This window comes from Ursus americanus, unplaced genomic scaffold (assembly GCF_024610735.1).
Source record: "Ursus americanus isolate L20-20 unplaced genomic scaffold, mUrsAme1.1.p SCAF_168, whole genome shotgun sequence".
In the NCBI taxonomy this organism is placed as follows: Eukaryota; Metazoa; Chordata; class Mammalia; order Carnivora; family Ursidae; genus Ursus; species Ursus americanus.
Window position 1 is genome coordinate 53,992 of NW_028273750.1, and position 20,676 is coordinate 74,667.

General features: G+C 63.0%; 3 protein-coding genes across 3 annotated transcripts; all 3 read right to left on the minus strand.

The window, feature by feature from the left end:
* Positions 1 to 2,063: 2,063 nt before the first annotated feature.
* Positions 2,064 to 3,394, minus strand: LOC148106651 (melanoma-associated antigen 4-like). The gene has a single exon (XM_087860586.1). It carries the CDS (start codon positions 3,379 to 3,381, stop codon positions 2,383 to 2,385), a length of 999 nt encoding a protein of 332 aa, XP_087716712.1. The 5' UTR covers positions 3,382 to 3,394; the 3' UTR covers positions 2,064 to 2,382.
* A 5,735-nt stretch (positions 3,395 to 9,129) lies between these two features.
* Positions 9,130 to 10,456, minus strand: LOC148106652 (melanoma-associated antigen 4-like). Its single transcript, XM_087860597.1, has one exon. The coding sequence runs from the start codon at positions 10,441 to 10,443 to the stop codon at positions 9,445 to 9,447; it is 999 nt and encodes a 332-aa protein (XP_087716723.1). The 5' UTR covers positions 10,444 to 10,456; the 3' UTR covers positions 9,130 to 9,444.
* A 5,734-nt stretch (positions 10,457 to 16,190) lies between these two features.
* Positions 16,191 to 17,523, minus strand: LOC148106653 (melanoma-associated antigen 4-like). The gene has a single exon (XM_087860598.1). The coding sequence runs from the start codon at positions 17,508 to 17,510 to the stop codon at positions 16,512 to 16,514; it is 999 nt and encodes a 332-aa protein (XP_087716724.1). The 5' UTR covers positions 17,511 to 17,523; the 3' UTR covers positions 16,191 to 16,511.
* Positions 17,524 to 20,676: the final 3,153 nt, after the last annotated feature.

Genomic DNA, 20,676 nt, shown 5'->3' on the forward strand with positions numbered 1-20,676 from the left:
CAGAGACCCGTATGCGGAAGTCCAGACTCACCACGTGTTCCCATCCGAGCCCCCCCCCCCCCCCGCGCATTGCCCCCGCCCCCGCCCGCCCATGTATCTTCTATGACTGACTCTGCTGGGGTCCAGCGACCTGCAGTCCTCCCTCTGCATCCTCACCACGATGCCCAGCAGGACCTGGGCCCTCCCTTCTGCCTACCTGAGCATCCGCTCCTTCCATCAGGCCTTTAGTCTCTCAGATACCCGTATGTGGAACTCCTGACTCACCACGTGGATCCACCTTCCCCTCCCCCCCCCCGGGTGGACCTTCCCTGACTGCTGGTGTCTAGTGTCCCGCAGTCCTCCCTCTGTATCCTCACCACGACGCCCAGTAGGACCTGGGTACTCCCCTTGCCCACCTGAGGGAGTCCCTGGTCCTTCCACCAAGGCCCCCATTCTCTCGGGAGACCTGGATGCACCAGTCCCGCCCCATCGGCCATGTGTCCCTATCCCTCCCAGGGGCCTTCCCGGTCTGACCCTGGGGCCCGACCGCGCTGAGGTCCCCTCTGTCCCCGGCTTCTATGTCCGTGGGTCCTGCCCCCGATCCGTCCCCACGCGGTCCCTACCTGGACTCCCTGGGCCTGCCTCTGCCCCTGCCCCTTCCCGACCTGGCATCCTTCCGCTCTGACCAAGGTCCTAAGCTCCCTCAGACCTCCGAGGTGCATTTCACCAGACGCCCTCTGTGGCCACCCTCCCTAGGGACCCCCAGGGCCCGGCCGCGCCAGGAACCCAGTGCCTGGACCGAAGCGGGGGAGGGTGGGCCGCACAGTTCTCCCTCAGGTCCCACCACCCGCTCCAGGGAGGGCCTGGGCCCGTCCCTCTGGGGACCTGTGGCCTCTGTCCTGGGCCCCGGCGGGAGGGGCGCAGCCGGACGACGCTGCCCCTGCCCGCGGTCTTTCGGGGCTACCGGCAGGGGCCACCTGGCTCCTGGGCGCCCCACCCCCACCCCCACCCCCAGTGTGCTCCCTCACGGGTGGGTCTACCTGCACGCCTCGCCTCAGCTGACCAAGATCCCGCCTCCCTCACGCGGAGGTCGTCGCCGCTCTCAGAGCTCTGAGGCGGAAGTCGGAGCTCCTCGTCACTTCCGGACCCCTTAGGAAGGGGTCCCCTAGGGCCGCCAGCACGTCGGGCGGCGATGGGTTCCGGCGAGGGGGTAGGTGGGGGAGGAGAGGGGAACGGGCAGGGCCGGGGTCCCCCGGTCCTCCCTGGTCTCCTTACCTGGACTCAGGCAGGCAGGGTTGGAGCCTGTCCGCCTCACAACCAGTCTCGCACCCACCCCACCACTTCCTTAACAGGGAGGCAGAGAGTGGAGTCTGGCTACTGTCACCACGCAGGTTCCTGGTGACCAGCTGCACAGAAGCCATCACGGCGCCCCTCTGGTCTCCCCAGACACCCAGGCCGGGCCAGGGGCATTTGCACTGCAGTGCTCGCCCCGGGAGCCACACCCCGTCACCCTGCTTCCCCTTCTTCTGCAGGGCTCAGGGCACCCCTCCCCACCTTCCTGCCAACACTGCGGCTGCTGGACACAGTCCCCTATGCCTGGGACGTGTCCTGCTTCTCCTGGTGTCCTCACTGCTCACCCACAGTGCCTTCCAGAGAGCAGAGCTCAGCCACTGGCTGGCAATCAAGGCGAGCAGGGCTCCCTCTGCGCTGACAGGAGGTTTCTCCTCCTTTCTTGAAGAACCAAGCCAATGCAGGAGCGCACATCTGCGTGTGCCTTTAGCATTTGCACAGTGACAGACAGCAAAGCATCAGAAGCAAGAACCAACAAACTTTCCCTTTTATTTCTCTATTTCCTGACCCCATCACTTCACTCTTCCTTTTTTCACCTTTTCAACCCATCCTTAGACCAATGCCCTGTGATTTTGGTCCAGAGCCCAAAGAAGGAGGCAAGGGGTCCCACCTGGTTTCCAGGACATGACAAAACTCTTAACTCTTGAACTGGGTAAGGACAAATGTTGTGTGTGTGTGTGGGGGGGGGCGGATGTCACTCACACACTCAGCCGCCGAAGCGGATGAAACCTTCTATGCCTAGGAACCCCACTGGAGAGCTTCCTCGAGGACACCAAGCTCTGCATGTGGGAGTCATCACAGAGAACAGCCCCCTCCCATCCCCCCCAAGGAGGCTCCTTGCCCAGCTTTCTTCTCCCAACCCTCCTTGGCCCTGCACTCCTTAGAAAGCCCAGGGCTGCGTCTTCACACACACACACACACACACACACACACACACACACACACACAGTAACAGGAAAGAACCAGCAAGCAGCCTCACTTCCCGCCCAGCATCCCGCAGGAGAATCTGTTGGCCCCACCAAAGCCTGGAAAGGGCCTGGCCACCCCTGGGGCTCAGGCCCCCTCTTCCTCATCGCTCACAGACTCTTCACACAGGGCCAGGGACGAAGGCTGCGGCCCGCGACTGACCCGCAGCAAATACTCCAGCACTTGGAACTTGCTGGTTTCAGCATAGGCCCTGGGACCCCACAGGAACTCGTAGCGGGCAGGGTCGCTGCCGGGCACCTGCCGGTACTCCACGTACCCTTCCTGCACCCAGACATTGGTGAGGAGCTCCCTGGGCTCCCCGTAGATGACGTGCTCCCTGCTGGCGTACACCCCCATGACCCCCAGCACTTCCCACACCTTCTCCTCCGGGGCACAGTCGCCCTCCAGGACGATCACCCCCAAGAGCACCACCAGGAGGCCGGTCTTGGGCATGCCCTGCTCACCGCTCGGCAGCCCACCGCAGGTGAGGCCCAGGACGGTGACCAGGACGTAGGAGTGGTCGCTGGGGTCCACCTCCTTCACATCCACGCCAAAGACCAGCCGCATGCACTCGGACGCTTGGCCGAAGATCACGGGGAAGGCGTCCTGGTAGTCGTTGCCGACCACCTCCAGCATCTCTGCCTGGCTGGTGCGCTGCTGGGTGAGATACTTGAGCACCAGGAACGCCACCAGGTCAGCAGCCTTCCCCTGGAGTGTGTCCTGGAGCAGGGGCTGGGCTTCCTCGGGCTCCTCCCAGCCGCTCGACCCCTCCTCATCTGGGCTGCTGGAGCCATGGTGGGGCTGGCCCCATGCAGTGGCTGCCAGGCCAGTGGGGGAGGGGCAGGCACTCTGAGGGCTCTGGGGAGCACTCGGGCCCCCAGCAGCAGACCCCTCCTCCGGAGGGCCCAGAAACAGGGCAGAGCAGGAGATGCGAGAGGGGCTGGACTGGGAGGAGGCAGAGGCTGAGGAGGAGGGACATGGGCCCCCCTCCTCCCCAGCCCCGGACAGCTGTGCCTCCACCAGGCTCTGGGCCGGGACTGGGTCTTCCTCCAGCTGCCAGAGCTCACTCCTCCGACCCAGGGACATGGCGCCTGTCGGGCTGAACCTGAAGACAGAGGTGGGATGGCTCCTCAGAGTCCAGCCGGCCTGCAGAGGCCTGAGGTCCCAGAGCTGACAGTGGGCTGCTTCCTGCTTAGGAGAGGATGGGAAGGGCAAGCCCCTGGGTCCTCACCTTGACCTGTGGCACTCCCCTGCGCCTCCCCTGCTCTGTGACCTTAGGGACTCCTGCCTCAGGCAGAGACCTCGACTCTGAGTTCTTGAAGCCCCTGGAGGAGAAAGGGAGGGGCACCTCAGGGTGCAGACAGGAGGGCTGGGTCGGACTCTGTGAGGTCCCCACCAGTCCAGGCTGGGTGGTCCCCTCCTTGGCCTCTCAAGAGGCGGCTATTTCCCCTGCCAGAGCCTGGGCCCCACCCAACGTGGGACTGAGGCCAAAGGATCACAGCAAGGCCACGCAGCCCTGAGACTCCACAGAAGGTAAGCTAGGAGGCCCACATCTGGCCACAACTGCCAAAGGTCCACAGGGCTTGTCACGGATGTCCAGGGATGGCCAGGCTCGGGGTTCCATCTGTGCTGGGATGGGTGTGCCTCTTGGTCGATACCTTGACCCCACGGAAGGCCTGGGAAAACTCTCACCCGCCCTGTGCTGAGGCCTCATCTCCGGAGGACGCCAGAGGGAAAAATCAATTAGCCCACCATTTCCTGTCTCCCCATGGCTGAGAGAAGTAGCAGGGCAAGCCTGGTCCCTAGGGATCCTGCTGTGGGAGGCATGCCCTCATTTCTCACCTCCATCCCCACCAGGGCCAGGGCCAGGGCCAAGGTCCCTGCCTCCCCCACTGACTAGAGTCCAGACCCTCAGGCCCAGGCCCAGGCCCTCCCCTCCCTGAGACCAGGGATCTGGAGAGGAGGAGGGGCTCAGCCCAACAGGCTCCACCCAGGGTTCCCAGGGTTCTCAGGTAGGGCCTGGCCAGATTTCTAGGCCATCTCCTCCTTTTCCTGAGGGGTGGGTTCGGACCCAGCCCCTCCTCTCTCAGGGGTCCCCACATGGATTCTTGGCAGTACCAGGGACTCCTGTGTGTCTCCCAGGAGGGCTTCCTCAGATGACCTGACTGAGACCTCTCCCAGCATGGTCCTCTCGTGCCTGAGAGCTGGGAGAGAAGGGTGCGGACGCAGCAATCCACGCCCTCCCCCTGCACCCCACCCAATTCACAAGGAGCTCAGATCGGGGGTTGGTCCCTCTGTCCAGGGGCAGGAGTCCACTCTTTGTCCCTAAGGTGCTCACGTTTACGTTCGGCAGGTGCTGGAACTATCCCTTCTCCTATCCTCAGCATGCATCCTGCAGAACAACGCCACCACCCCGCGGAGACCCAGGGGAGAAAGTGGGGTGCTTACTTTTCTTGACTCCCAGCCTGGCCTCGCAGGACTGGCCACCGGGGCAGGACTTCATTTGGGACCCCTGTGTCTGCGTGGGGGTCTGCTCAGTCCTCCCTCAGAGTCTTGGGGCTCCACCCTCTGCTGACCTGAGGCCACAATCCTCAGACCAAGGCTCTCACCTCCCTCAGACCCTGGGTGCAGAAGTCAAGAACACTTCAGATGTTCCCCCCAGCTTGGGGGACATCCAAGAAGGAGCCCACGGGCAACAAAATCACTGTCTGTTTTAGGCTCTAAGGTCCTCAACGCTCACCCTGCATCCCTCGGGACTGCCCTGTGCTGTCCCCAGTCCTTTCCCCTCTGACAGCCCCACGCATCCGTGAGATCCAAGGCCAAATGTGGGGGTGTGACAGCTGCCCTATGGCCTCCCGTCGGTGACTCTGTTCTGGGGTCCAGGGTCCACGCAGTTCTCCCTGAGGGTTCTCGCCTTGACTTCGGGAGGATTTGACCTTCCCTGCTGCTGACCCTGATCTGCCTCTTACCCGAACCCCCAGACGCTCTATGACCCGGATGTGGAAGTCTGGACATGCCACTTGTCCTCTTCCCGCTCAGGGGCTTCCCAGGCCTGATGCTGTTCTGGGGTTCAGGGTCGCTCATGTCCTCCCACCGGGTCCTCGCATCCAGTCCCATTAGCCCCTGCCCCTCGTTTTTTAAACCATGGCCCCCGCTTCTGTCAGACCTGGATGCGGACATCCTGACACACTGCCTGTGGACTTGGCACAAACACGCCTCACAGGGCTGACAGCAGGGGCAGGTTTCAGTGCGCTGTCCCTGTTCTGGAGTCCAGGTCCCTCCCTGAGTCCTCCCTCAGGGATCTTAGCTTGAGCCTCAGCACATCTTGTGTTCCTCTCTCTGCTGTCTCCAGGCCTGTTCCCTCAGACCAAAGCCCTCGCTGCCCTGAGAACCATGGGAAACGATCCTGGATGGCACATCAGGCAACAAAGGCCAGGGATTCCCTGAGATGGGTTCCTTCGGGTCACTTAGGCCTGTCCTCTATTGCCCACCTGCACTCCCTGGATGGCCAGTGCCTTCATCCCTGCATCTGAAGGCCGCTCCTTACAACAAGCTCTCAGTGTCTCTGGGACCCAGAGCCGAAGTCAGGACACGCCTCATGTCATGCTTGTCCCACTCAAGGGCCTCCCAGGACTGATTCCCTACTGGGCCCAGGGTCCCTCTGTCCTCCCTCTGGTCCTCACCTTGACTCCCGACAGAAGCTGGGCCCTCCCAGCCTTCCGACCTGAGGCCGTGCTCCTTACCGCATGCCTCCTGACTCCTGAGACCCAGAATCGGATCTGCAGGCTCGCTATGCATCCCCATGGCCCCCAGGGATCTTCCTGGACTGACACTATGGCCCCACCCCTGGGAGATCTCTGTCCTCCCTCAGAGTTCATAGCTTGACTCGGGTTACTGCCTAGGCCCTCTCCTCTGCACACCGGAGGGAGGCCCTGCTCCTTCCACCCAGGCCCCCAGGGTCTCTGACACTGGGGATGCAAAAGTCCTGACTCACCACCTCCAATCCCCCCTGCACGGACCTTCCCTCACTGCCTCTGTGCTGGGGTCCAGCGTCCTTCAGTCTTCCCTCTGCATCCTCAGCATGAAGCCCAGCAGGCCATGGGGTCTCCCCTCTGCCCACCTGAGCATTGGCTCCTTTCACCAGGTCCCCAGTCTCTCGGGAGACCCGGATGCACCAGTCCAGCCACACTGGCCTCGTTTCCCCATCGCGCCCAGGGGCCTTCCTGGACTGACACTAGGGCCTGACCTCTGTGAGTTCCCCTCTGTCCTCCCTCAGGGTTCATACCTTGACTCCCATAAGCGCCTGGGCCCTCGCCTCTAAAGACCTGAGATCTGCTCCTTACGACAGGCCCTTTATCACTCGGACACCCAGATGCAGAAGTCAAGACTCACCACGTTTTCCCATCCCGCACCAGGGGCCTTCATAGAAACCCTGTGCTAGGAACCAGGGTCTCTCAGTCCTCCCTCTGCATCCTCACATTGAAGCCCAGCAGGACCTGGGCCCTCCCCTCTGTCCACCGGATGGAAGACAGACTTCTTCCTCCGAGGCCCCCATTCTCTCAGGAGACCACGTTGCCGAAGTCCGGCCCCAGTGGCGGCGTGTTCCATCCCGCCCGGTAGGCTCCCTAGACTGCCATCCTAGGCGGACTTCTGCCAGGGTCCCCTCTGTCCTCCATTATGGTTCATCCCTGGTCTCCTCTCGATTCGCGCCAGGACCCTCCCCTCTGCCCACCTGAGCTTTGGCTCCCTCCATCAGGCGTTTAATCTCTCAGAGACCCGTATGCGGAAGTCCAGACTCACCACGTGTTCCCATCCGCGCCCCCCCCCCCCCCGCGCATTGCCCCCGCCGCCGCCCGCCCATGTATCTTCTATGACTGACTCTGCTGGGGTCCAGCGACCTGCAGTCCTCCCTCTGCATCCTCACCACGATGCCCAGCAGGACCTGGGCCCTCCCTTCTGCCTACCTGAGCATCCGCTCCTTCCATCAGGCCTTTAGTCTCTCAGAGACCCGTATGTGGAACTCCTGACTCACCACGTGGACCCACCTTCCCCTCCCCCCCCCCGGTGGACCTTCCCTGACTGCTGGTGTCTAGTGTCCCGCAGTCCTCCCTCTGTATCCTCACCACGACGCCCAGTAGGACCTGGGTCCTCCCCTTGCCCACCTGAGGGAGTCCCTGGTCCTTCCACCAAGGCCCCCAGTCTCTCCGGAGACCTGGATGCACCAGTCCCGCCCCATCGGCCATGTGTCCCTATCCCTCCCAGGGGCCTTCCCGGTCTGACCCTGGGGCCCGACCGCGCTGAGGTCCCCTCTGTCCCCGGCTTCTATGTCCGTGGGTCCTGCCCCCGATCCGTCCCCACGCGGTCCCTACCTGGACTCCCTGGGCCTGCCTCTGCCCCTGCCCCTTCCCGACCTGGCATCCTTCCGCTCTGACCAAGGTCCTAAGCTCCCTCAGACCCCCGAGGTGCATTTCACCAGACGCCCTCTGTGGCCACCCTCCCTAGGGACCCCCAGGGCCCGGCCGCGCCAGGAACCCAGTGCCTGGACCGAAGCGGGGGAGGGTGGGCCGCACAGTTCTCCCTCAGGTCCCACCACCCGCTCCAGGGAGGGCCTGGGCCCGTCCCTCTGGGGACCTGTGGCCACTGTCCTGGGCCCCGGCGGGAGGGGTGCAGCCGGACGACGCTGCCCCTGCCCGCGGTTTCTCGGGGCTACCGGCAGGGGCCACCTGGCTCCTGGGCGCCCTACCCCCCACCCCCACCCCCACCCCCAGTGTGCTCCCTCACGGGTGGGTCTACCTGCACGCCTCGCCTCAGCTGACCAAGATCCCGCCTCCCTCACGCGGAGGTCGTCGCCGCTCTCAGAGCTCTGAGGCGGAAGTCGGAGCTCGTCACTTCCGGACCCCTTAGGAAGGGGTCCCCTAGGGCCGCCAGCACGTCGGGCGGCGATGGGTTCCGGCGAGGGGGTAGGTGGGGGAGGAGAGGGGAACGGGCAGGGCCGGGGTCCCCCGGTCCTCCCTGGTCTCCTTACCTGGACTCAGGCAGGCAGGGTTGGAGCCTGTCCGCCTCACAACCAGTCTCGCACCCACCCCACCACTTCCTTAACAGGGAGGCAGAGAGTGGAGTCTGGCTACTGTCACCACGCAGGTTCCTGGTGACCAGCTGCACAGAAGCCATCACGGCGCCCCTCTGGTCTCCCCAGACACCCAGGCCGGGCCAGGGGCATTTGCACTGCAGTGCTCGCCCCGGGAGCCACACCCCGTCACCCTGCTTCCCCTTCTTCTGCAGGGCTCAGGGCACCCCTCCCCACCTTCCTGCCAACACTGCGGCTGCTGGACACAGTCCCCTATGCCTGGGACGTGTCCTGCTTCTCCTGGTGTCCTCACTGCTCACCCACAGTGCCTTCCAGAGAGCAGAGCTCAGCCACTGGCTGGCAATCAAGGCGAGCAGGGCTCCCTCTGCGCTGACAGGAGGTTTCTCCTCCTTTCTTGAAGAACCAAGCCAATGCAGGAGCGCACATCTGCGTGTGCCTTTAGCATTTGCACAGTGACAGACAGCAAAGCATCAGAAGCAAGAACCAACAAACTTTCCCTTTTATTTCTCTATTTCCTGACCCCATCACTTCACTCTTCCTTTTTTCACCTTTTCAACCCATCCTTAGACCAATGCCCTGTGATTTTGGTCCAGAGCCCAAAGAAGGAGGCAAGGGGTCCCACCTGGTTTCCAGGACATGACAAAACTCTTAACTCTTGAACTGGGTAAGGACAAATGTTGTGTGTGTGTGTGGGGGGGGGCGGATGTCACTCACACACTCAGCCGCCGAAGCGGATGAAACCTTCTATGCCTAGGAACCCCACTGGAGAGCTTCCTCGAGGACACCAAGCTCTGCATGTGGGAGTCATCACAGAGAACAGCCCCCTCCCATCCCCCCCAAGGAGGCTCCTTGCCCAGCTTTCTTCTCCCAACCCTCCTTGGCCCTGCACTCCTTAGAAAGCCCAGGGCTGCGTCTTCACACACACACACACACACACACACACACACACACACACAGTAACAGGAAAGAACCAGCAAGCAGCCTCACTTCCCGCCCAGCATCCCGCAGGAGAATCTGTTGGCCCCACCAAAGCCTGGAAAGGGCCTGGCCACCCCTGGGGCTCAGGCCCCCTCTTCCTCATCGCTCACAGACTCTTCACACAGGGCCAGGGACGAAGGCTGCGGCCCGCGACTGACCCGCAGCAAATACTCCAGCACTTGGAACTTGCTGGTTTCAGCATAGGCCCTGGGACCCCACAGGAACTCGTAGCGGGCAGGGTCGCTGCCGGGCACCTGCCGGTACTCCACGTACCCTTCCTGCACCCAGACATTGGTGAGGAGCTCCCTGGGCTCCCCGTAGATGACGTGCTCCCTGCTGGCGTACACCCCCATGACCCCCAGCACTTCCCACACCTTCTCCTCCGGGGCACAGTCGCCCTCCAGGACGATCACCCCCAAGAGCACCACCAGGAGGCCGGTCTTGGGCATGCCCTGCTCACCGCTCGGCAGCCCACCGCAGGTGAGGCCCAGGACGGTGACCAGGACGTAGGAGTGGTCGCTGGGGTCCACCTCCTTCACATCCACGCCAAAGACCAGCCGCATGCACTCGGACGCTTGGCCGAAGATCACGGGGAAGGCGTCCTGGTAGTCGTTGCCGACCACCTCCAGCATCTCTGCCTGGCTGGTGCGCTGCTGGGTGAGATACTTGAGCACCAGGAACGCCACCAGGTCAGCAGCCTTCCCCTGGAGTGTGTCCTGGAGCAGGGGCTGGGCTTCCTCGGGCTCCTCCCAGCCGCTCGACCCCTCCTCATCTGGGCTGCTGGAGCCATGGTGGGGCTGGCCCCATGCAGTGGCTGCCAGGCCAGTGGGGGAGGGGCAGGCACTCTGAGGGCTCTGGGGAGCACTCGGGCCCCCAGCAGCAGACCCCTCCTCCGGAGGGCCCAGAAACAGGGCAGAGCAGGAGATGCGAGAGGGGCTGGACTGGGAGGAGGCAGAGGCTGAGGAGGAGGGACATGGGCCCCCCTCCTCCCCAGCCCCGGACAGCTGTGCCTCCACCAGGCTCTGGGCCGGGACTGGGTCTTCCTCCAGCTGCCAGAGCTCACTCCTCCGACCCAGGGACATGGCGCCTGTCGGGCTGAACCTGAAGACAGAGGTGGGATGGCTCCTCAGAGTCCAGCCGGCCTGCAGAGGCCTGAGGTCCCAGAGCTGACAGTGGGCTGCTTCCTGCTTAGGAGAGGATGGGAAGGGCAAGCCCCTGGGTCCTCACCTTGACCTGTGGCACTCCCCTGCGCCTCCCCTGCTCTGTGACCTTAGGGACTCCTGCCTCAGGCAGAGACCTCGACTCTGAGTTCTTGAAGCCCCTGGAGGAGAAAGGGAGGGGCACCTCAGGGTGCAGACAGGAGGGCTGGGTCGGACTCTGTGAGGTCCCCACCAGTCCAGGCTGGGTGGTCCCCTCCTTGGCCTCTCAAGAGGCGGCTATTTCCCCTGCCAGAGCCTGGGCCCCACCCAACGTGGGACTGAGGCCAAAGGATCACAGCAAGGCCACGCAGCCCTGAGACTCCACAGAAGGTAAGCTAGGAGGCCCACATCTGGCCACAACTGCCAAAGGTCCACAGGGCTTGTCACGGATGTCCAGGGATGGCCAGGCTCGGGGTTCCATCTGTGCTGGGATGGGTGTGCCTCTTGGTCGATACCTTGACCCCACGGAAGGCCTGGGAAAACTCTCACCCGCCCTGTGCTGAGGCCTCATCTCCGGAGGACGCCAGAGGGAAAAATCAATTAGCCCACCATTTCCTGTCTCCCCATGGCTGAGAGAAGTAGCAGGGCAAGCCTGGTCCCTAGGGATCCTGCTGTGGGAGGCATGCCCTCATTTCTCACCTCCATCCCCACCAGGGCCAGGGCCAGGGCCAAGGTCCCTGCCTCCCCCACTGACTAGAGTCCAGACCCTCAGGCCCAGGCCCAGGCCCTCCCCTCCCTGAGACCAGGGATCTGGAGAGGAGGAGGGGCTCAGCCCAACAGGCTCCACCCAGGGTTCCCAGGGTTCTCAGGTAGGGCCTGGCCAGATTTCTAGGCCATCTCCTCCTTTTCCTGAGGGGTGGGTTCGGACCCAGCCCCTCCTCTCTCAGGGGTCCCCACATGGATTCTTGGCAGTACCAGGGACTCCTGTGTGTCTCCCAGGAGGGCTTCCTCAGATGACCTGACTGAGACCTCTCCCAGCATGGTCCTCTCGTGCCTGAGAGCTGGGAGAGAAGGGTGCGGATGCAGCAATCCACGCCCTCCCCCTGCACCCCACCCAATTCACAAGGAGCTCAGATCGGGGGTTGGTCCCTCTGTCCAGGGGCAGGAGTCCACTCTTTGTCCCTAAGGTGCTCACGTTTACGTTCGGCAGGTGCTGGAACTATCCCTTCTCCTATCCTCAGCATGCATCCTGCAGAACAACGCCACCACCCCGCGGAGACCCAGGGGAGAAAGTGGGGTGCTTACTTTTCTTGACTCCCAGCCTGGCCTCGCAGGACTGGCCACCGGGGCAGGACTTCATTTGGGACCCCTGTGTCTGCGTGGGGGTCTGCTCAGTCCTCCCTCAGAGTCTTGGGGCTCCACCCTCTGCTGACCTGAGGCCACAATCCTCAGACCAAGGCTCTCACCTCCCTCAGACCCTGGGTGCAGAAGTCAAGAACACTTCAGATGTTCCCCCCAGCTTGGGGGACATCCAAGAAGGAGCCCACGGGCAACAAAATCACTGTCTGTTTTAGGCTCTAAGGTCCTCAACGCTCACCCTGCATCCCTCGGGACTGCCCTGTGCTGTCCCCAGTCCTTTCCCCTCTGACAGCCCCACGCATCCGTGAGATCCAAGGCCAAATGTGGGGGTGTGACAGCTGCCCTATGGCCTCCCGTCGGTGACTCTGTTCTGGGGTCCAGGGTCCACGCAGTTCTCCCTGAGGGTTCTCGCCTTGACTTCGGGAGGATTTGACCTTCCCTGCTGCTGACCCTGATCTGCCTCTTACCCGAACCCCCAGACGCTCTATGACCCGGATGTGGAAGTCTGGACATGCCACTTGTCCTCTTCCCGCTCAGGGGCTTCCCAGGCCTGATGCTGTTCTGGGGTTCAGGGTCGCTCATGTCCTCCCACCGGGTCCTCGCATCCAGTCCCATTAGCCCCTGCCCCTCGTTTTTTAAACCATGGCCCCCGCTTCTGTCAGACCTGGATGCGGACATCCTGACACACTGCCTGTGGACTTGGCACAAACACGCCTCACAGGGCTGACAGCAGGGGCAGGTTTCAGTGCGCTGTCCCTGTTCTGGAGTCCAGGTCCCTCCCTGAGTCCTCCCTCAGGGATCTTAGCTTGAGCCTCAGCACATCTTGTGTTCCTCTCTCTGCTGTCTCCAGGCCTGTTCCCTCAGACCAAAGCCCTCGCTGCCCTGAGAACCATGGGAAACGATCCTGGATGGCACATCAGGCAACAAAGGCCAGGGATTCCCTGAGATGGGTTCCTTCGGGTCACTTAGGCCTATCCTCTATTGCCCACCTGCACTCCCTGGATGGCCAGTGCCTTCATCCCTGCATCTGAAGGCCGCTCCTTACAACAAGCTCTCAGTGTCTCTGGGACCCAGAGCCGAAGTCAGGACACGCCTCATGTCATGCTTGTCCCACTCAAGGGCCTCCCAGGACTGATTCCCTACTGGGCCCAGGGTCCCTCTGTCCTCCCTCTGGTCCTCACCTTGACTCCCGACAGAAGCTGGGCCCTCCCAGCCTTCCGACCTGAGGCCGTGCTCCTTACCGCATGCCTCCTGACTCCTGAGACCCAGAATCGGATCTGCAGGCTCGCTATGCATCCCCATGGCCCCCAGGGATCTTCCTGGACTGACACTATGGCCCCACCCCTGGGAGATCTCTGTCCTCCCTCAGAGTTCATAGCTTGACTCGGGTTACTGCCTAGGCCCTCTCCTCTGCACACCGGAGGGAGGCCCTGCTCCTTCCACCCAGGCCCCCAGGGTCTCTGACACTGGGGATGCAAAAGTCCTGACTCACCACCTCCAATCCCCCCTGCACGGACCTTCCCTCACTGCCTCTGTGCTGGGGTCCAGCGTCCTTCAGTCTTCCCTCTGCATCCTCAGCATGAAGCCCAGCAGGCCATGGGGTCTCCCCTCTGCCCACCTGAGCATTGGCTCCTTTCACCAGGTCCCCAGTCTCTCGGGAGACCCGGATGCACCAGTCCAGCCACACTGGCCTCGTTTCCCCATCGCGCCCAGGGGCCTTCCTGGACTGACACTAGGGCCTGACCTCTGTGAGTTCCCCTCTGTCCTCCCTCAGGGTTCATACCTTGACTCCCATAAGCGCCTGGGCCCTCGCCTCTAAAGACCTGAGATCTGCTCCTTACGACAGGCCCTTTATCACTCGGACACCCAGATGCAGAAGTCAAGACTCACCACGTTTTCCCATCCCGCACCAGGGGCCTTCATAGAAACCCTGTGCTAGGAACCAGGGTCTCTCAGTCCTCCCTCTGCATCCTCACATTGAAGCCCAGCAGGACCTGGGCCCTCCCCTCTGTCCACCGGATGGAAGACAGACTTCTTCCTCCGAGGCCCCCATTCTCTCAGGAGACCACGTTGCCGAAGTCCGGCCCCAGTGGCGGCGTGTTCCATCCCGCCCGGTAGGCTCCCTAGACTGCCATCCTAGGCGGACTTCTGCCAGGGTCCCCTCTGTCCTCCATTATGGTTCATCCCTGGTCTCCTCTCGATTCGCGCCAGGACCCTCCCCTCTGCCCACCTGAGCTTTGGCTCCCTCCATCAGGCGTTTAATCTCTCAGAGACCCGTATGCGGAAGTCCAGACTCACCACGTGTTCCCATCCGCGCCCCCCCCCCCCCGCGCATTGCCCCCGCCGCCGCCCGCCCATGTATCTTCTATGACTGACTCTGCTGGGGTCCAGCGACCTGCAGTCCTCCCTCTGCATCCTCACCACGATGCCCAGCAGGACCTGGGCCCTCCCTTCTGCCTACCTGAGCATCCGCTCCTTCCATCAGGCCTTTAGTCTCTCAGAGACCCGTATGTGGAACTCCTGACTCACCACGTGGACCCACCTTCCCCTCCCCCCCCCCCGGTGGACCTTCCCTGACTGCTGGTGTCTAGTGTCCCGCAGTCCTCCCTCTGTATCCTCACCACGACGCCCAGTAGGACCTGGGTCCTCCCCTTGCCCACCTGAGGGAGTCCCTGGTCCTTCCACCAAGGCCCCCAGTCTCTCCGGAGACCTGGATGCACCAGTCCCGCCCCATCGGCCATGTGTCCCTATCCCTCCCAGGGGCCTTCCCGGTCTGACCCTGGGGCCCGACCGCGCTGAGGTCCCCTCTGTCCCCGGCTTCTATGTCCGTGGGTCCTGCCCCCGATCCGTCCCCACGCGGTCCCTACCTGGACTCCCTGGGCCTGCCTCTGCCCCTGCCCCTTCCCGACCTGGCATCCTTCCGCTCTGACCAAGGTCCTAAGCTCCCTCAGACCCCCGAGGTGCATTTCACCAGACGCCCTCTGTGGCCACCCTCCCTAGGGACCCCCAGGGCCCGGCCGCGCCAGGAACCCAGTGCCTGGACCGAAGCGGGGGAGGGTGGGCCGCACAGTTCTCCCTCAGGTCCCACCACCCGCTCCAGGGAGGGCCTGGGCCCGTCCCTCTGGGGACCTGTGGCCACTGTCCTGGGCCCCGGCGGGAGGGGTGCAGCCGGACGACGCTGCCCCTGCCCGCGGTTTCTCGGGGCTACCGGCAGGGGCCACCTGGCTCCTGGGCGCCCTACCCCCACCCCCACCCCCACCCCCAGTGTGCTCCCTCACGGGTGGGTCTACCTGCACGCCTCGCCTCAGCTGACCAAGATCCCGCCTCCCTCACGCGGAGGTCGTCGCCGCTCTCAGAGCTCTGAGGCGGAAGTCGGAGCTCGTCACTTCCGGACCCCTTAGGAAGGGGTCCCCTAGGGCCGCCAGCACGTCGGGCGGCGATGGGTTCCGGCGAGGGGGTAGGTGGGGGAGGAGAGGGGAACGGGCAGGGCCGGGGTCCCCCGGTCCTCCCTGGTCTCCTTACCTGGACTCAGGCAGGCAGGGTTGGAGCCTGTCCGCCTCACAACCAGTCTCGCACCCACCCCACCACTTCCTTAACAGGGAGGCAGAGAGTGGAGTCTGGCTACTGTCACCACGCAGGTTCCTGGTGACCAGCTGCACAGAAGCCATCACGGCGCCCCTCTGGTCTCCCCAGACACCCAGGCCGGGCCAGGGGCATTTGCACTGCAGTGCTCGCCCCGGGAGCCACACCCCGTCACCCTGCTTCCCCTTCTTCTGCAGGGCTCAGGGCACCCCTCCCCACCTTCCTGCCAACACTGCGGCTGCTGGACACAGTCCCCTATGCCTGGGACGTGTCCTGCTTCTCCTGGTGTCCTCACTGCTCACCCACAGTGCCTTCCAGAGAGCAGAGCTCAGCCACTGGCTGGCAATCAAGGCGAGCAGGGCTCCCTCTGCGCTGACAGGAGGTTTCTCCTCCTTTCTTGAAGAACCAAGCCAATGCAGGAGCGCACATCTGCGTGTGCCTTTAGCATTTGCACAGTGACAGACAGCAAAGCATCAGAAGCAAGAACCAACAAACTTTCCCTTTTATTTCTCTATTTCCTGACCCCATCACTTCACTCTTCCTTTTTTCACCTTTTCAACCCATCCTTAGACCAATGCCCTGTGATTTTGGTCCAGAGCCCAAAGAAGGAGGCAAGGGGTCCCACCTGGTTTCCAGGACATGACAAAACTCTTAACTCTTGAACTGGGTAAGGACAAATGTTGTGTGTGTGTGTGGGGGGGGGCGGATGTCACTCACACACTCAGCCGCCGAAGCGGATGAAACCTTCTATGCCTAGGAACCCCACTGGAGAGCTTCCTCGAGGACACCAAGCTCTGCATGTGGGAGTCATCACAGAGAACAGCCCCCTCCCATCCCCCCCAAGGAGGCTCCTTGCCCAGCTTTCTTCTCCCAACCCTCCTTGGCCCTGCACTCCTTAGAAAGCCCAGGGCTGCGTCTTCACACACACACACACACACACACACACACACACACACACACACACAGTAACAGGAAAGAACCAGCAAGCAGCCTCACTTCCCGCCCAGCATCCCGCAGGAGAATCTGTTGGCCCCACCAAAGCCTGGAAAGGGCCTGGCCACCCCTGGGGCTCAGGCCCCCTCTTCCTCATCGCTCACAGACTCTTCACACAGGGCCAGGGACGAAGGCTGCGGCCCGCGACTGACCCGCAGCAAATACTCCAGCACTTGGAACTTGCTGGTTTCAGCATAGGCCCTGGGACCCCACAGGAACTCGTAGCGGGCAGGGTCGCTGCCGGGCACCTGCCGGTACTCCACGTACCCTTCCTGCACCCAGACATTGGTGAGGAGCTCCCTGGGCTCCCCGTAGATGACGTGCTCCCTGCTGGCGTACACCCCCATGACCCCCAGCACTTCCCACACCTTCTCCTCCGGGGCACAGTCGCCCTCCAGGACGATCACCCCCAAGAGCACCACCAGGAGGCCGGTCTTGGGCATGCCCTGCTCACCGCTCGGCAGCCCACCGCAGGTGAGGCCCAGGACGGTGACCAGGACGTAGGAGTGGTCGCTGGGGTCCACCTCCTTCACATCCACGCCAAAGACCAGCCGCATGCACTCGGACGCTTGGCCGAAGATCACGGGGAAGGCGTCCTGGTAGTCGTTGCCGACCACCTCCAGCATCTCTGCCTGGCTGGTGCGCTGCTGGGTGAGATACTTGAGCACCAGGAACGCCACCAGGTCAGCAGCCTTCCCCTGGAGTGTGTCCTGGAGCAGGGGCTGGGCTTCCTCGGGCTCCTCCCAGCCGCTCGACCCCTCCTCATCTGGGCTGCTGGAGCCATGGTGGGGCTGGCCCCATGCAGTGGCTGCCAGGCCAGTGGGGGAGGGGCAGGCACTCTGAGGGCTCTGGGGAGCACTCGGGCCCCCAGCAGCAGACCCCTCCTCCGGAGGGCCCAGAAACAGGGCAGAGCAGGAGATGCGAGAGGGGCTGGACTGGGAGGAGGCAGAGGCTGAGGAGGAGGGACATGGGCCCCCCTCCTCCCCAGCCCCGGACAGCTGTGCCTCCACCAGGCTCTGGGCCGGGACTGGGTCTTCCTCCAGCTGCCAGAGCTCACTCCTCCGACCCAGGGACATGGCGCCTGTCGGGCTGAACCTGAAGACAGAGGTGGGATGGCTCCTCAGAGTCCAGCCGGCCTGCAGAGGCCTGAGGTCCCAGAGCTGACAGTGGGCTGCTTCCTGCTTAGGAGAGGATGGGAAGGGCAAGCCCCTGGGTCCTCACCTTGACCTGTGGCACTCCCCTGCGCCTCCCCTGCTCTGTGACCTTAGGGACTCCTGCCTCAGGCAGAGACCTCGACTCTGAGTTCTTGAAGCCCCTGGAGGAGAAAGGGAGGGGCACCTCAGGGTGCAGACAGGAGGGCTGGGTCGGACTCTGTGAGGTCCCCACCAGTCCAGGCTGGGTGGTCCCCTCCTTGGCCTCTCAAGAGGCGGCTATTTCCCCTGCCAGAGCCTGGGCCCCACCCAACGTGGGACTGAGGCCAAAGGATCACAGCAAGGCCACGCAGCCCTGAGACTCCACAGAAGGTAAGCTAGGAGGCCCACATCTGGCCACAACTGCCAAAGGTCCACAGGGCTTGTCACGGATGTCCAGGGATGGCCAGGCTCGGGGTTCCATCTGTGCTGGGATGGGTGTGCCTCTTGGTCGATACCTTGACCCCACGGAAGGCCTGGGAAAACTCTCACCCGCCCTGTGCTGAGGCCTCATCTCCGGAGGACGCCAGAGGGAAAAATCAATTAGCCCACCATTTCCTGTCTCCCCATGGCTGAGAGAAGTAGCAGGGCAAGCCTGGTCCCTAGGGATCCTGCTGTGGGAGGCATGCCCTCATTTCTCACCTCCATCCCCACCAGGGCCAGGGCCAGGGCCAAGGTCCCTGCCTCCCCCACTGACTAGAGTCCAGACCCTCAGGCCCAGGCCCAGGCCCTCCCCTCCCTGAGACCAGGGATCTGGAGAGGAGGAGGGGCTCAGCCCAACAGGCTCCACCCAGGGTTCCCAGGGTTCTCAGGTAGGGCCTGGCCAGATTTCTAGGCCATCTCCTCCTTTTCCTGAGGGGTGGGTTCGGACCCAGCCCCTCCTCTCTCAGGGGTCCCCACATGGATTCTTGGCAGTACCAGGGACTCCTGTGTGTCTCCCAGGAGGGCTTCCTCAGATGACCTGACTGAGACCTCTCCCAGCATGGTCCTCTCGTGCCTGAGAGCTGGGAGAGAAGGGTGCGGATGCAGCAATCCACGCCCTCCCCCTGCACCCCACCCAATTCACAAGGAGCTCAGATCGGGGGTTGGTCCCTCTGTCCAGGGGCAGGAGTCCACTCTTTGTCCCTAAGGTGCTCACGTTTACGTTCGGCAGGTGCTGGAACTATCCCTTCTCCTATCCTCAGCATGCATCCTGCAGAACAACGCCACCACCCCGCGGAGACCCAGGGGAGAAAGTGGGGTGCTTACTTTTCTTGACTCCCAGCCTGGCCTCGCAGGACTGGCCACCGGGGCAGGACTTCATTTGGGACCCCTGTGTCTGCGTGGGGGTCTGCTCAGTCCTCCCTCAGAGTCTTGGGGCTCCACCCTCTGCTGACCTGAGGCCACAATCCTCAGACCAAGGCTCTCACCTCCCTCAGACCCTGGGTGCAGAAGTCAAGAACACTTCAGATGTTCCCCCCAGCTTGGGGGACATCCAAGAAGGAGCCCACGGGCAACAAAATCACTGTCTGTTTTAGGCTCTAAGGTCCTCAACGCTCACCCTGCATCCCTCGGGACTGCCCTGTGCTGTCCCCAGTCCTTTCCCCTCTGACAGCCCCACGCATCCGCATCCGTGAGATCCAAGGCCAAATGTGGGGGTGCGACAGCTGCCCTATGGCCTCCCGTCGGTGACTCTGTTCTGGGGTCCAGGGTCCACGCAGTTCTCCCTGAGGGTTCTCGCCTTGACTTCGGGAGGATTTGACCTTCCCTGCTGCTGACCCTGATCTGCCTCTTACCCGAACCCCCAGACGCTCTATGACCCGGATGTGGAAGTCTGGACATGCCACTTGTCCTCTTCCCGCTCAGGGGCTTCCCAGGCCTGATGCTGTTCTGGGGTTCAGGGTCGCTCATGTCCTCCCACCGGGTCCTCGCATCCAGTCCCATTAGCCCCTGCCCCTCGTTTTTTAAACCATGGCCCCCGCTTCTGTCAGACCTGGATGCGGACGTCCTGACACACTGCCTGTGGACTTGGCACAAACACGCCTCACAGGGCTGACAGCAGGGGCAGGTTTCAGTGCGCTGTCCCTGTTCTGGAGTCCAGGTCCCTCCCTGAGTCCTCCCTCAGGGATCTTAGCTTGAGCCTCAGCACATCTTGTGTTCCTCTCTCTGCTGTCTCCAGGCCTGTTCCCTCAGACCAAAGCCCTCGCTGCCCTGAGAACCATGGGAAACGATCCTGGATGGCACATCAGGCAACAAAGGCCAGGGATTCCCTGAGATGGGTTCCTTCGGGTCACTTAGGCCTGTCCTCTATTGCCCACCTGCACTCCCTGGATGGCCAGTGCCTTCATCCCTGCATCTGAAGGCCGCTCCTTACAACAAGCTCTCAGTGTCTCTGGGACCCAGAGCCGAAGTCAGGACACGCCTCATGTCATGCTTGTCCCACTCAAGGGCCTCCCAGGACTGATTCCCTACTGGGCCCAGGGTCCCTCTGTCCTCCCTCTGGTCCTCACCTTGACTCCCGACAGAAGCTGGGCCCTCCCAGCCTTCCGACCTGAGGCCGTGCTCCTTACCGCACGCCTCCTGACTCCTGAGACCCAGAATCGGATCTGCAGGCTCGCTATGCATCCCCATGGCCCCCAGGGATCTTCCTGGACTGACACTATGGCCCCACCCCTGGGAGATCTCCTCTGTCCTCCCTCAGAGTTCATAGCTTGACTCGGGTTACTGCCTAGGCCCTCTCCTCTGCACACCGGAGGGAGGCCCTGCTCCTTCCACCCAGGCCCCCAGGGTCTCTGACACTGGGGATGCAAAAGTCCTGACTCACCACCTCCAATCCCCCCTGCACGGACCTTCCCTCACTGCCTCTGTGCTGGGGTCCAGCGTCCTTCAGTCTTCCCTCTGCATCCTCAGCATGAAGCCCAGCAGGCCATGGGGTCTCCCCTCTGCCCACCTGAGCATTGGCTCCTTTCACCAGGTCCCCAGTCTCTCGGGAGACCCGGATGCACCAGTCCAGCCACACTGGCCTCGTTTCCCCATCGCGCCCAGGGGCCTTCCTGGACTGACACTAGGGCCT

Bases quoted from the DNA above. Each gene is read 5' to 3' on its own strand.
- LOC148106653 (XM_087860598.1), bottom strand. From the start codon at position 17,510: ATGTCCCTGGGTCGGAGGAGTGAGCTCTGGCAGCTGGAGGAAGACCCA.
- LOC148106652 (XM_087860597.1), bottom strand. From the start codon at position 10,443: ATGTCCCTGGGTCGGAGGAGTGAGCTCTGGCAGCTGGAGGAAGACCCA.
- LOC148106651 (XM_087860586.1), bottom strand. From the start codon at position 3,381: ATGTCCCTGGGTCGGAGGAGTGAGCTCTGGCAGCTGGAGGAAGACCCA.